At 35.9% G+C, this 16,522-nt stretch overlaps 1 protein-coding gene across 7 annotated transcripts; it reads right to left on the minus strand.

Moving 5' to 3' along the window:
- Nucleotides 1-2: 2 nt before the first annotated feature.
- On the minus strand, nucleotides 3-16,429 carry POL{LAMBDA} (DNA polymerase lambda (POLL)). 7 transcript variants are annotated; one of them, XM_019199551.2, is made up of 15 exons: nucleotides 16,211-16,429; nucleotides 15,511-15,648; nucleotides 13,521-13,808; nucleotides 13,191-13,284; nucleotides 12,966-13,096; nucleotides 8,027-8,089; nucleotides 6,211-6,249; nucleotides 5,443-5,622; nucleotides 5,290-5,316; nucleotides 4,106-4,194; nucleotides 3,550-3,640; nucleotides 2,292-2,372; nucleotides 926-993; nucleotides 301-361; nucleotides 3-185 (listed from the first exon to the last, which is right to left on the minus strand). In XM_019199551.2, exons 1-15 carry the CDS (start codon nucleotides 16,322-16,324, stop codon nucleotides 87-89), a joined length of 1,563 nt encoding a protein of 520 aa, XP_019055096.1. In that variant the 5' UTR covers nucleotides 16,325-16,429; the 3' UTR covers nucleotides 3-86. The 7 variants fall into 7 exon arrangements, with proteins under 7 accessions (XP_019055096.1, XP_019055095.1, XP_019055098.1 ...); XM_019199550.2 differs by having other exon boundaries at nucleotides 5,290-5,343; nucleotides 16,211-16,428; XM_019199553.2 differs by having other exon boundaries at nucleotides 5,290-5,343; nucleotides 15,511-15,680; nucleotides 16,211-16,355.
- Nucleotides 16,430-16,522: the final 93 nt, after the last annotated feature.

Here is a 16,522-nt window from a genome sequence, read left to right on the forward strand (position 1 = left end):
ACTGAATCAAGTAAAGATCGGATATGTTGCCTGCCTACTTTACAAGTGTCACATTACATATATACAAAATATAAAATTCTACCGAGTCACAAATTCCTCTCATGAGGTTCAAGCCAAGGAAACCCCAGGAAATCAAATACTTCCATCTCTGTCTTCAAAGTCAATCTCGGACTACCTTTTGTACTCTGCAATAATATAATTTAGATGTGATACTCCAAAAATAGACGAGTAATGTAAGGGAATAACTTAACATGAGAAGACAAGACAGATTGCAATTCCAAATTTCCAATTTTCAATTACCCGTAAAAAAAGACCTGTATCATCAAGCCGGTACCCTTTCGATTCAGCAAGTAACCTCAACCTGTACCCAGAGACCAGTCAAATACATTAAGTATCCCCAAATAAAATAAAACTTTTACATGCCTAGAGAACTCAGCCCCTAAAAGCTAGCTGTTAGAGGGAGGGAACCAAGCATCCCATACTACCAATGTGGGACAAATGCATCGCAACAAAAACCCAACTATATCCATTCAAGCATTTCCTATAACTGATTAGAAACTTCAATAAGTCAACTACCCAGCACTAAGCAATGAAAATTCTAGTGAAGGCTGTGAAGCATAAACCAAATATAACAAATATGTAACTGTTCCTCTTCATAACCAAAAGAAAACTACACCTACTCGTGTCTGAAATGCAAACATACAATATGAGGTTGCCTTGTTACCAATTCAGCCCTATACAAGTTTTGCTTGGATGTGTGCAGGTTTACCACAAAGTGCAACCGTAAGTATACACGCTATTACACATGGCAACCAATTTACCTTTATCATTCGCATGAAGGAAGCTTTCATGGTAAAAAAGATGCATGAAGGAAAACAATACTCAGAATCGTCAAATTAACAATTAGTATGGAAAATCAACAGACCTCCTATTTAATACATCATTTCCTGTCCATGCTATCAGTCCAAATGCAGATATATCCCTTGGGTAGACCTGTGAAAATATACACAGCTTAGTAGAAGATTCTAGTAATATGCTTTGTTATTCAAAATATTTCCATTATCCAATAATAAATAGAGTTAATTCCTAGGGTCAAGTGAACGCCTCTTCTCATGTAAACTTTTTCCCTTGGTATATTACAATAGCATCTCTTGGGCTTCTGTGATGATGATGATAAAACAACCTCAATACATAAATAACCAAATCTAGTGACATTGTAGTGGAACTGAAGTATTCCACCACAGGTTGGCTACAAAAAAAAAAAAAAAGAATTGTTTTTTTTTAGGAAACCTTAAACGTTAAGAAACAATAAACAAGTGAAAGAATATCTGTTCTATTAATCTTCCTGTCCTTTAGAAGTTAATACAGTATAAAATAAATATAAACAACTTTTTAAGTTGGCAAGCCATTAACCTACGACTTTGAGCATTAACTGTCTCTCAAATCAGGTAGGTTAGAATGTATGGTTCTTCAGGCTCAAACTTGGGACAGACTTATCTTTTGCTTGGGTTGAGGTCCTAATCATTGACCTATGAGACTATGACTTAGGTTAGGATGTATAGTTCCCTGTTCTCAAGATTGACCAGTGGTGCTTAAAAAGTAGATTTGTATGGGTTGTGCACAAGCTCAGAATAAAAAGAAAAGTGAAAGGAAGGGAAAAAATGAAAAAGGAAGAGGCACAACTGCACGAGAGAGAGAGAGAGAGAGAGAGAGAGAGTTCACTTGTTAGTTCCAGGATTTTACTATTGCACCAAGCGGCAACCCCTAATGTCCATTTACAATTAAATAATCACTTCTGCCAATTTTAGAACAACTTATGCAAACAAATTTTCTGATGTATAAAATTTAGAGTTAGCATTGATGATTTCCATATAACAAAATCCAACAGTAAAACGAAGAAACAAATAAGGAAATTGTTGGACACCAACAGAAACCGTCAGACCAATATGTCATAGGACATATCAGGATGTAATAGCAGTACAACCTCATGCATTGGAGATTGTAGAAATAGTGCAAGTATTCAAGAGTATCTAAATAGGCAGTGAGTACCAACATCAGCACAATAATGTAACTTAATGATACATTTATATAAATCTAAAATGAAAATCTTACTACTGCACCTTTCATTTGCTTTAATTGTAATGGCAATACTGCAAGCGATTGGGTTTGTCAAGAGTTCCCTTTATACTATGTATAAGGCATCGTATTCTAAATGCATTTTTAATTCTAGAAATAGACGGTGAAATTTTGTATCACTTGATTTGGAGCTCTATAGGAAATCACCATGGTACCTTCAGATCTATGCGATGCCGCTGTTCTCGACCAGGATATGTACAAAGACCAAAGTATGTATCAACCCCTGAATTAGTACCCTGTATGTAATAATGCATAAAAATTAAAAAAAAAAATGTATAACAGAAAATTGAACATAAAGTGGAAAACATCATATAAGACAAAAAGCATAATATAATATTCACAAAAAGGCAAACGTAAATAAACCATCTAAGGAGACAAGGTAGAAAACAATAGTTTGCATATTATCCACAGAAAATCTGATCTCAAAATAAATGTCTCTAGTCCAGAAAAAAGGAAGTTGCGAATTATTGGCATATAGCTTATGATACCTAGGTACCTGTAAATCCCGAGCTTACTGCTGTTGGGCATGATATGTACCCAATACAACACCAGATACTGCATGGATACTTCTAAAGTATACTTCTTTTTTGAAGAAAAATAAAAAATAAATAAATTTATTAAAAAATAAAGATTACACCAAAAGGTGATGAGGCGTCACCCACGACACTTGAGTATACTTTATATCATAATGCTGATACAATATGTAAATGGCATGCTGTAACAAGTATATATTATAACTTACAGGTTTAACTAAATTTGAAAATATATATTTTTTTATAAGCGTAAATTTTGGAAATATACAAGTATTGAGAAATAACACTGAGCTTCAAAAACTAGATATAAAAGTGACATACGCATTTCTAATGGGATATCATACCCATATCCATGCTCAGGATCTTAGGAAATGAAGAGTGGTGTTTCCATTCCCATGTCCATGTCTGTGGTATTCTTATCTGGGCGTAGTGTATAACCAGAGTAACACACTTCACATAAACAAACCCAGGCTTCTCAGGCCTCAGGACTTGAATTTTAAAAGCTCTTTCATACTTCACACAACCACAATAACAGTCGAGGTTCATAACCCATGTTCTGAAAAATTAAAACTTCCAACTGGCTGAAAAGAATGTTTTCAAATGATCATCTGGTAGAGTAAACACCAAGAAAATTGGGCAGATCAACAAATTTGTAATAATGTCAAAACATTTAAGCTAATCTTCTGTTTTCCCACCAATCCAATGCAGAAAAACCGAAAATGGTTATTCTCTATTTAAGTCTATGCATGAGTGAGGATTAGTTTTCATACAGGTAGTTATTTCTAAAACAATGTTTTTGGTGCTCTCAAATAAAGATACTACAGAAGTAGGAATAAGTGTACAGAGTAAGAGTCCTCCAAAAAGATAAAGATGTCATTACCTCCTCACTGTGAGTACTAAATACCAGATCTTCTCTTAAAAACCTCATGTCTTTCAGATGCTTTACATACTTTGGGAGGAATCCTTTATGACTAGAGGCATAGAGCAGGCAGGTGTCAGGCATCCAAGATTAATGTGAAAAAACATAACTAATATAGAACAGTCCAAAAGATTATCTCAAGCTTGAAAAGAACGAAGTCAATGAACAACTTGTAGAACAGATGAAAATGATGATAGATGAATACATCTTTCAAGATAGAAGAGAGGGCATGACTCTCCACATGGTTTGAAACAGGTATTAGGAATTGTACTGAAATCAACAGGGAAGAACAGGATTGAAGGTATTTATAGAAAAAAATCATAATAAGTTGAACTAAAAAACTTTGCAGCAACATAAATAAGATAAAATGAATAAAGGAAAATATTTCTAAAGTAAGAAGTCCAAACACATGTATGTAAAAACTTTGTCCTTTGGATTGCTGTAAGTAGCACCAGAATAATTAAGTGTAGCAAACTGCAAAGAATGGATCATGGCTCAGTATTTATGGAATTTGTACCTTTTCCCATCAGGATGGGTAATTATAATGTCCAAGTCCCCACAAGTAGCTTTCCCACGCCTGAATGATCCTCCACATATAATAACTACCTTCAAAACAAAGAGAGATTATATTCACTATGGAAACACATGAATTTTTAACCCTCCTTGTTATGTTTTTCGTGCTGCCAAAAGAAGGAAAAGAAAGGGACAAAAAGGAAGAAATAAGAAAAGAAAAATCTTGGGTGAGGCTAATCCTTTGTCCTCCATTTGGATCTAGTTATATTCGTCTCATCTTTTTAAATGGGATATATCTTGGGACTGGGGTTACAGAACCCATAAAATGGTAATGGGGCTTGAAACACACCACATGCCTGGTGTTCAGGGGATCGGGACCTACCATTCACATTATGAAGATTTAAATAGGACAAACCAGCTTGCAAAATTGTTTATCTTTTTTATATACCTTTGAACAGGGAAAAGTGGAAAACATATATTCAGTGATCCCTGGATACATGTATATGACTGGTATACTGAAGTCAGTCACGATATACATCTGATATCATATTGGAGACCATATAGGAATTTCTGTTAGGGATGTTAACAGTTTGGCTCAAACTGAACCCGACCCGAACTCTGAAGTAACTCCAGTCGAGAGCCCAACCAATTAATTTGAAATAGGAATGTTGATTTTACCCCAACACCATTTCATGAAAAGTACCATGGTTGTTTTTTTTTTTTTGGATAAGTAAAAGTACCATGGTTGTTAGTGAATGTTATATTTACATTTTCTTAATGTCAATGCGTCAATGAGTCAGGTTTAGTGCAGGCCACCCTCAACCCAAATCCAATTAGAACGGGTCATATCAAGGGTGTTTACCACTTAACCCGCCCTGCTGACATCCCTAACTTCTATACTTTGCACTTACACTTTTAGAATATGTAAATTGCTACCTTATAACAAATCATAAAATCTGAATATGTTAAAAGTTCAATTAATTTGGCAAGATACGAGTACTGTGAAATGACATATTAAAAATTGATATAGAAGAAGCATGTACCTCTGCTTCCTATATCCATGTCCATGTTGTTGAAAGCAAAAGAGGTAAAGGCATAAAAAAATTTACACCAAACAACTTAACTCATGGAAGCAAACAAACCAAAAAATGCAGAATACCAGTTAAGGCAAATGCTTATGGTGCTCACCCCAGGTAAAACATCTTCTCCAGCTTTCTGTAAAATAAGTTCCATATCTTGAACCTAGGAAAACAAAGTATAAAATACTAGCAATGGAAAATGATTATAGAGAATATGAACTAAGATCCAATAAAATTCCATTGAAGAGCACTAAAAGTAAACCTCATTGCGTGGAATCCTCTTCTTGATATCATCAAAATATTTCAATCCCAACTTCTGTGCATTTGTTAGCGATTCCTCATTCTTCAGATCATCTAGTGTACGGTATCCTTTTTCATATAATTTTAGAGCAGTGGCTGGACCAATACCCCAAACATCCCCAAACAGAGTAATTGTCCGCACCTTCACAGTTTTGAAGAACCCAGAAAAAATAAATTATAGTGTGTTGACATTGAAAAACACAATTGGAATACATGTAAAGAATACCTTGACAAAATTTAAAAAGAAAAAAATCTCATTGGCGAAACAAATATCTCAGTCTGACTGAACACAGCCTTGATCCCAACTATTTGGGACAGGCTATTGGTGAAATGCATATGACCAATAAATCCGGGAGCAAAATCATTTGAAAAACAACAGAAAGTGTGAAAGTTAGAAGTACGAAGTTTGGAAAGCTAAAAGTGAAACTAGGAAGCCACAACAGAAAAGCCATTAGAAGATCATTCACATCCATCAAACTCCACATTTTACACATCTATTGAAGTCTATAGCAATACAAATACGTATGCTGTTACACTTTGCTTTGGAGGTCATTAGACCAAAGAAAAGTGAATATTACAAAAACAACGGAGAAAAGCCACCATTATTGATCTTCTAAACATTAGCGTCTTTCTACACTCCAGTCATATGGCACTTGAGGAATTTCTATTTTAGTAGAATATATTAGTTGGGTCCATGTATTAAGCCTTAAAATCAGGAGTAGGCCCAGACCATGTCTGAAATTATCACTGTAATAGTCAATCTCTGGGCCTGCAGAAATAGCAACAGATCAACATTCTAAGTCAACAAAACAAATCCGGGTCTGTCAAAAGCACAAGCAAAATTTGAATTTAAACAGGATCTGAAGTTAATTTAGAGTAATTTTTACAGATTCAATTTTTAATTCAAAAAGTAACAGAGATTAGGATTCAATACTGCTAATAAATAAACCAGCTCAAGGTTGATCCAGAACTAACTCACTAATAATGGCATCATAGTATACAGATACAAACTACTCCAATTCAGGCCCTAAATAAATGGATCTAGTTATTGAATCGACCAATCCATTTAGAGATCTCTGGATTTGCATAAAGCCTGGTAGCTTTTACTAGGTAGGACTGGGTTCTCAAGCATCTAGTGAATGGGGGTCCAGTTGGGTCAATAAGTAGACACTGCTTATTAATTGGAATTAATAGATTCACCCTAAAACTAAAGGAGAAAAAAAAGGAATGAAATTGAGTGCAAAGGACAGGGTGAGGGTGGTTCTGTCTCAGGTCAATTATTTTATGACATATGAAGGACTTCATTTTGATAAAACCCAAACCCATCCAATAGTAGCCTAGGTTGGAGTCCCATCAGACTTCTTTTTAAATTCAAGCAACTATATAAATTTTTAACTCTTCATGATTAAAACAAAGCAGTTTTGAAAAATTTCAAGTATCTCAACAGCATCTTGGTCAGATTTGCTAGAATTTGGTGTATATTTTAAATATTCTTTTTAAATTTTCTATTATTTCATTTCACTTTAAATTAGCCAGTTATGATAGATGGGAAAGGATCAGAGGACTGCTTCTTGATCTAAAGAGGTTAACTCATTCACATCGATGCTGAATCTGTTGGCATACCCATGAGCTCACAAAGTTGACAAGAACCATATCAAGTTTATCCAAGAATGCATGTTTTCATTAACAATTTTCTTTCTCTTATGGTTCTAAACATAGACAAGATGCAAATGATTTTCCAAATAGCTCTATGAATCATGACAAAACACCCTAATTTGAGTTTCATGTGTTACATCGGAGGTAATAATTACATGAAAGAAAACTATATTAAGTTCACCTTAGGAACCCCTTATTGCAGAAACCATAAATTGAAACAATAAAAATACAGTCCTATGAAAATAGAAAAGTAAATATCACATCCCTGAATGATATGGAATGTGCAAAGTAGCATGCCCATATGATTTAGAGTAGATAATCCAAGATTGTAACTAGAGGCATTTATGGTTATTAGGGAACTGAGTTGACTTTAGTTCTAGTGTGAACTAAGCTCACTAGTAATTCAGCAATCAACAGACACAAATCAGGACTAAAAGCTCTGACTAATCTTTACCAAACTGGAATGAGGTTTTATGCAATGTAGAAACTTGCAAAGAAAGGTGCCCCTTCAAAATCTGAATATAAATATATATATTCAGAAACGTAAGTTTATAACAGCATTGACTGGGTCTTAGTAGGAGGGATTCTTATCACTCTCACTGCAAGCAAATCATATGTCAAGCAGGCTTAGTTCAACCAAATCAATCTCCACCCATCCATGCACATGAGCTCACATAGTTTCAAATTTCTTGGTCTAAATATACAAAACTTAAACTCTATTGCAATCGGAAAGTACTTCAGCCATTTCCACAATATGGAGACAAACATCAATAATAAATGTGCAGAAAGATGGTAATCCAATAGCAGCCAATAGGCATGAAAAACTAAAAAGTTAAATTTAATAAGGAATACTGCATAAAAAAATCATAGAAATCCAAAGTCTGCAATACCTTCTCATCTGTCTCAAAGTGCTCCAATTTTGATAACTTCCCAGTAGTAATTATTTCATGAATCTGCAAGCAAACACAACTAGCATAACTGTTCTTGTGGTGCTAAATGTGAATAAACCCTAGTTGTTTCTAGGTCAAAGTAGAGAAGAAGAAAGAAGAAAGAAAAGAAAAAGAAGAAGAAGAAGAAGAAGAAGGAGAGGAGACGAGTGTTCGGCCAGACTAGAAGAGAGGATATTCAAAAAAGTCACTCTCCTAGCCGACCCACTTGACTTTTATTCATGAAAAACTTGAGTTACAAGAAAGACAATTTTGTCCCTCATAGAAAATGGGACACATAACTTAAACTCAGATACAATAGACATTTCACTTTCAATAAGATACACCAGAATGACCAAAATACCCCTGACTCGAGCATTCTAACACTCCCCCTCAAGCTAGAGAGTATATATCATATAGTCTCAGCTTGTTACAAATGTAATCTATTCTTCCCCGAGACAATCCTTTTGTGAAGATATTTGCCCACTAATTTCCTGAGCTCACATGAGATGTAGTTATTACCCCACTTATCACTTTCTCTCTCACAAAGTGACAATCCACCTCAATATGTTTAGTTCTTTCATGGAAGACAGGATTGAATGAGATGTGAACAACAGCTTGGTTACCATAGTATAGTTCTATGGGTTTGTCAATTGAGAAACCCATCTCCTGTAGTAGGTTCTTCAGCCATACTAGTTCACATGTGGTATGGGCCATAGCCCTGTACTCTGCTTCCGCACTACTTCTTGCCACCACTGTTTGCTTCTTGCTCTTCCAAGTTACAAGATTGCCACCCAGGAAGGTACAATACCCTGTGGTTGACCTCCTGTCTGATATAGAGCCAGCCCAATCAGCATCTGTGTACCCTACTATCTCAAGAGGTCCTCCTTTTTGGTATAACAAATCACGACCTGGAGCACCCTTTAGGTACCTAACAATTCTCAGAACAACTTTCCAGTGAGAAACCCGGGGATGTTGCATAAATTGACTCACCACACTCATAGCAAATGATATATCTGGTCGGGTGGTCAGGTAGTTCAACTTTCCCACCAACCTTCTGTATCTTCCAGGATTATCAAACTCTTCACCTGCATCCACACTTAACTTGGCATTGAGTTCCATAGGAGTCTCTGCTGGTTTAGCACCTAACAACCATGTTTCTTCAAGTAGATCAAGAACATATTTCCTCTGACATAGGTTGATCCCCTGTTTTGACCTCGCAACTTTTTAGCATGATCCCAGATCTCTTTGGTTGTATCTAGGAACATGAAGTTCACACTAATCTTTGGTTCCATGCTGTTCCAAAGCCATGTCATTATCTGTGCATCATCTTGTTCCCAATCACTGAACCCAGGAGAATCAGAGGAAGGTTTCTCCTCCCTCACATGTTTTACTTTCCTCTTGGCCTTCAAGAACACCTCCACAGATTTTGCCCATGGTACATAGTTCTCACCATTCAACTTGATGGGTGTCATTTGAACACTTAGATAATCTGAAGAGAGCATGATGCCTGTTTTGTTGTCATTCCCAACTACAGTTGAAGCCATCTCAATTATGTCTCCTCTGAATATACACCACAATCTCACACTTGTCACAAGACTTATCTCACTTACAATACCACCAACCCACTATCTTCAACTGCACATTACACACTACACTCTAAAGCTGAAATCATTCAGTCAACACATCAAACACTTGGACTGCACACTGCAGGACCATTTACCACCAACACACCACTACTGAAATTACTGTCATTTCATCGAACACTTGTTCTGCATACTGCAGAACTGATTACACACAAGGTCTAGGGGTTCACTTTTAAGCATTTAAAAACATAGATATGTCAGCCACCACAACACAATCAACACCACACCACTGCTGTCATGGACATCAGCAGTCTACCACTCTTCTTTCAGCACACATGTGAGCAAGAAAACACAAAAAAAAAAAAACATGACTGATATGTGTATCAGTTTCACCCAGCACCACAACAACTAACTTTCAAAGCACACAAAAAAAATCAGCATTCACAGTCCATTTCTGAACACACGACAGCAGTGTTCATACCTGTATACGACCAGCCCTCTTCATACACTGAATAGAGGGTCTAGTATACCACTTCAACAACCACCACAGCACTGGCCAGAGGCATTCTCACCTCTGGGCCCTCAAAACGACAACTCTTTTTCAGCCCTTTATCGAGTCTTCAATCAGATCAGCTGTAGGATGATGAAACCTACTGTGAAGCTGGCGGCGAACCCAGGAAGAAGACAGCAGCAAGAAAACAAACACCAGACCTTAATGCTCTGATACCATGTGAATAAACCCTAGTTGTTTCTAGGTCAAAGTAGAGAAGAAGAAAGAAGAAAGAAAGAAAAAGAAGAAGAAGAAGGAGAGGAGAAGAGTGTTCAGCCAAACTAGAAGAGAGGATATTCAAAAAAGTCACTCTCCTAGCCGACCCACTTGACTTTTATTCATGAAAAACTTGAGTTACAAGAAAAACAATTTTGTCCCTCATAGAAGATGGGACACATAACTTAAACTCAGATACAATAGACATTTCACTTTCAATAAGATACACCAGAATGACCAAAATACCCCTGACTCGAGCATTCTAACACTAAACAAGACCAATTCTGTGAATATGATTCCAATATTTTTGTCTTATAGGAACCTCAGAATCCAGAATTTAATCTCTTCCCCAAGTTCACATAATTGCATTTTAAGACTCAAAAACTGATCTACATATATCTCAAAGTAATCCTTTGCCTCATCTTACTCTTCAATGAGAATAAAGAACATATGTGAAAATAAATATAAACCAATTTATAGGCATGACACAACATATAATGATTATAATCTCCCATCCTTAATGGTTACTGTTAGAATTGTTAGAAGTAGTTAACAGGGGCAGTATTGTCTTTTTCACATTATTCTTTCTCTCTTATATCTGCTGTAACTTTCCTAAGAGTATTGTAGTCATTTCAGCTTTAGTAGAATGCTAATACAACCTGGGTCGACAGTAAGGAGAAGAGAACAGATTTCTCCTTTCTAGTCTTCCCTCTTTTCTTCTCTTTCCCTTCTCTTTCTCTTCCTGTCTTCTTCTGTTTCTTTCTTCTATCCTTTTCTTCACCTTTTCTTACTTTTCTTCACCTCTTTAATTCCTATCCATCACCAAGGTCTTTAATTGTCTCAAGGAAGGACTGATCGGGAATGGTCCACGCTGCAGATTTAAGAGAATTTACAAAAGGAAAGGATTGTTGCAAATAGTTTAGAAGCTGATGCAGGTAGGAAGACTCAGGACATCAGGTGTAGTAATCAAGATAAGGAAGCTTCCTTAGGGGAGAGGGAGGAAAGGAAGAGGATGAGTTTTCCTGTAAGAAAATAGGAGGAATAGAGAGAGGAAGGGATGGAGGTATTGAAGGAGAAACCTTTTGAAAGTGGGGGGAAGGGTGAGAGAAACGGAAGTGACCAGGAATTGACAGGAGAGGAAATCAGAGAGGGGGAGAAGGAGATAGGAGGGAATAAAGCTGATTTTGAGAATGTTAGCACTGAGAAAGGAAAAATCGATATTGAGAAGCTAGTAGATAGACAGGTGGCAGTTGGGAAATCTCTTGGTCTTTTCTTTTTATGGGGAGAATCAGTGGTGAGGAAGGCAATCAAGCAATTTGAACAAAATAGAAGGCAGGAAATGAACAAGAGAAGGGTGAAGGAAAGGATGAGGTGGGTTGTGATGTGGTTGAGAGGGTGAGGTTTGGAGGTTCGTGGCTGTGCTATGTTTTGGGTTGGGCTCAGCTGGCTTGTTGTTGAAGCTGCTTTTTGTTCTGGTCGAGGGTTTTTGCTGTTTTTTTATTTGATCTTGGGCTGGTGGGGGTGCTTGATCTTTGAGGGTCTGTTTGTTTGAGGGCCTTTGGCTGCTTAATGTTTCTTTTAGCTCCTTTGGAGGTGTTCTCTCAACACCGTCCTAGGTTGTAAACGTTTGTTTTCTTTTTTAATGAATTTTACTTTTTTACTTTATCAATATATATACATATTATGCACTGTATGCATGATGTTGTGTAAGTGTGTTTATGTGTATGTGAATATGTCTCTGTATACTAATATACTTTTTTTGGTACATATATACTAATATACATGTGTGTATATTTACATGAAGAATGGCTCAGGTCTGGAGACAGAGGTTTGCAGGTTGCAATTGGAGAGCCTGGGGCCCTCATAACTTACCAGTTGGCAGATACTCAGAAGATGAGGACCTATCATTGGACGGGTCCCACCTAGGAGAGCATATACCAAGAATCAGCATTACAGATGTATTTATATATTTGAGTCATGCATCATTTCCAGAACATTCTAAGAGTATAAAATAGAATGTTTGACCACAATCCAAATATTTGGTCCAAAAATGCGTATTTTGGATAAGAGTTTAAGCTGATTTTTGGATCCATTAATCCTCAAGGCAAGAACCACTGAATAGTGGATCCTGATCATCTTTGATGAGTACAGACAATAAACTCATGGGATCAGAGACCAGTCTGAGGCCTTCTGTTCCCCGAGCCCCAGAGCCAAGATTTTGCCATTTATATGAATATATATGTACAAATATGATGTGTCCATGCAATTGCTATCCATGTCCATACATCATAGTAAACAATATATAGAACCTTTCTTTTTTTTTTCCTGAAATGGTACAGTACTGTATTGATATGAGAATATGTGATCATATTAGCACCATGTACACCAAGGATCAGTACAATGGGAATATACAAAAAACTAGAATTTTACTTTTCTCCAAATAGAATCATTTTTTTATAAGAAAGCAAATAAAAATACCAGTTGCAGCTGACCACAATGAAGGTAAAGCACATTGGAAAGTATAAATTTGAACCAGAACATTTCCACATACATGATCTTGCAGTGATTTCCCAATTGCTGGCAAATGTTTTACTTGCTCCACACTTTCAATTTTGAAAGGCAACTTCTCAATCACCGGAATAGCCTTGTAATAGCTAAATGACCTCCGTTCATCACCTAGCGCTTTTTGCAGGAAAAATAGCCGCAATGTATTGAATCCCCGGATATTAGAACTGAAAGACAGATAAATGGCAAAGATAATTCAACTTATTCTTACCTCTGTATATGTCTATAAGCTTTCCAAATATTTCAGTGATGTTCCTGTTTAAATCAGGTGGATTATAGCACAAGGCTAGCTCTGAAGTATTGACCTAATCATAAAATTTTTAGCACTTAATTTAGTATAACTGAAAAATCAATGCAATCTACAGCTATAATGATTTTCAAACAGAATTCATGTAGAATAACCCATTGTGCAAGAATACAATTCTTTTAACAACCCTGCACCCCCAAAGAAAAAATAAATGAATGAACCAATAAAATTATAAAAGAACTTTAAATGTAGGAAAAGCACATAAAGGTGTATAGAACCAGAAGGAAATCTTACATCTTTATTTGAAGCAACAGGGGCATGTGGATTAGAAGATACTGGACTTGTACTACTATCTTGCTCATTTACAACTTTTAAATCATCTGAAAGGAATCTGATCCTTTTGCAATGTGGCAACTTCTCATCACTGTAATTGTTTTCCTTGGTTGGTTTTGAACAGATACCTTCTAAAGATTTTTCAGGATCATTACCTTCTTCTGAATCCAAATTTAGATTGTATGAATCCTCTGCCACCTTTTCTCCAGATCTCAAGCTGTCCTCAAGCCACTGGTAGAGGAGTACATTCTACACAGGACAGTAACTATATGACCTCAATTCCTTTGGATGAATTACTTGAGAAAAAACTAATACTCAATAGTAAGCATTAAGATAGACAAATCATAGAAGGAATGAAAAATGTTGAAGTGGATCCCTCTGTGGGTGATTATCTCATAAAATGCCCATAACAATGTTCTGAAAATTGTTGTCATATTGTAAATTCTAGAGAAAGTAGAATCAAATTGAATCATGAACCGTATTGTAAACCATAAGACTATTTCTGCATTATAAAAACTTACCAAAAATGAAATTAGATATTACTTAAAAATGATATATATATATAAGTGATTTACCCTATTTTTAATCCATGTCTACCATATATGTACTTAAAACGATAAAGTATTAGAGCTTACTACTTGTACACTGGAAGCCTAAGATGTATGATCAAGTCTGACTTGAAAGTCAACTACTCCACATACAATGACTCTTTAACCTACAAATGATGGAAAATGAATTCAGTGTGTCTCTAAAATGTCTTAAATAACCTAAAAATCATTTTCTGTAAAGGACTTCAAAACAAGAGTCTCTTGAAAAAAATAAAAGAAAGAAATGACAAAGTAGAGAACTAAGTCTTAATTGAATTGATCCAAATCACATGAACTGTATATATTATAAGATCCATGAGTTGAGTTATAGGATTCAAACAACAACCATAAGACTTTTGAACAAAAGGGTTCAGAATTCAGACATAAGATTTGAGCCAAAACCCTTGGGACTCATGATTCAAATCATGAATCATATCATAAACCATAAGATTTTGATAACTATGTCTACAACTAAAAAAGGATATATAGAAAAGGCTTCCTAGGTTCATTGGTGGTGGAAGGAATATTATTAGTTTCAGTAGGTTGACTATTCGTTTGCTACTTACCTTGTATAGCAAGCTTCACTACTATAAGAGTCATGTAATAATAGATTTTATTTGCAGCAACCAAATTGGTATCACCTGAAGTCAGAGGTTAGGTCCATATCCACCTCTCCCAAGACCTCAGATGGTTGAGACCAATATTGGATATTGGCCTTTACAAGTAACTAAACAAGCATACAGCATAGAATAACAATTAAATGAAAATACTTATGCTATTATATAGAATAATATCATCATTATAAATAGATTGGATCTTAAAAAGAATCCCTAATTTCAATGTATAGACTCAAGTACGTCACAGATATGGGTTGTGTTTGAGAATACTGAACGAACTAGGTGCTGATGCTGCATGCTGCAAATGTTCCAATTTGAAAACGGAAGAAGGTTCTTATGAATTTGTGTTTAAGCATCAAATGGTAAAAGGCTCCCTCAAGGCCAGAGATGTTCAGCATTCTCCAGAAATTTGTAAATCTCAAGCATAGGTAGTTGAGTCTAAAAAGTAAGCCCGTCTCTCAACTGTTAATAAGTAGACTTCAATATAAGTGACTGATATAATAATCTATTTTGATAAATGATATAATAATTCAAAATCACATCAAACCATTCCTGAGAAAATATCAAAAAGAAGTGCATTACTGTTAGAATAGATTATTGGAGTCAATACCACTGTTAGTATTCACCATTCTAGTTTGCATCATAATCAAAACCTGAAAATGCACATAGGTACCAAAAAAAAACAATCAAATAATTAAGCAGTTCTATAACCAAGAAATTGCTGGGACAATAAAGACATGAACTCACTCCTTTAAAGCGTTTTAAGTGTTCGCTGTCCACTTGTTGGAGAAGGTCTTTTGAGTTCATTGCAAAAATATGGGTAACCTTCTTTGAAAGGCGATCCTCAATAGTAGCTCCCATTTGCACCAATTTCTGCTTCCAAATCTAGAGAGAAATATCGGTTCGGAAATAATAAACTAAAAAAATATATTATGTCCTTGACATAAGAAACAAAGAAAAAGAAAATGAGAACAAGATAAGCACAAATTTATTGAAATAGGAAAGCCTTTCCTTGAACATTTATTTATCGAAATAAGAGCCCATCATAAGAAAATGAGACTTCAAAGTGAAACGTACTTAAACTAGGCACCTTGCTCTCTAATTACATTTATCGACCGTTAAGAAACAGACTACCTAAGTAGGAAAAAAACATGGAAGTTTCATCACAAGTAAACAACAGTGTAGAAATTGGGAATTAGATAATAAAACAACAATAGTTTGTTCAAGATATATTGGGAAGTAGATAATAAAAGGCGGAGTCAGGAAGCTACAAACTAAGAATTTCGCAAAACGGACACATGGGTTTTCGTTTTTATTGCCAGCGATCCTAAGTGAAGTCAGAGTAGATGACAACAGAAAACAAAAATAATGAGGAGTATCGAATGTCAGATGGTTCTGCTCTCACAACGTAGAAGCAGAAATAGATTAAAGAAGGTTGCAGAACTACCTGTAGCCTTCGTGCTTGTACTCCCTTTTCGACCAAGAAGACCACCATTCCATCAAACATTCCCGGTTGATCGGATGAATGCGGGAGCTCCTTCTTCTTCGTCTTTGGCGCCATTTGGTTCTTTGTCTTTATCAGCGTTGCAACTTGCAAGACAAGCTAGAATACAATACCGAATTCAAAACGAATTAATCAAACCCAAAGACAGAAGGCAAGCTCAAAGAGCATGTCCGTGTTATATATGTACTCAAGTCTCGGGCTCGGTGCCTTGGTCGAACCCGAGGTTAAGTCCAAATTCATCAACCTAAGCCCAAT

Source organism: Nelumbo nucifera, chromosome 4 (genome assembly GCF_055504915.1).
Source record: "Nelumbo nucifera cultivar China Antique chromosome 4, China Antique-T2T, whole genome shotgun sequence".
Taxonomy (NCBI): Eukaryota; Viridiplantae; Streptophyta; class Magnoliopsida; order Proteales; family Nelumbonaceae; genus Nelumbo; species Nelumbo nucifera.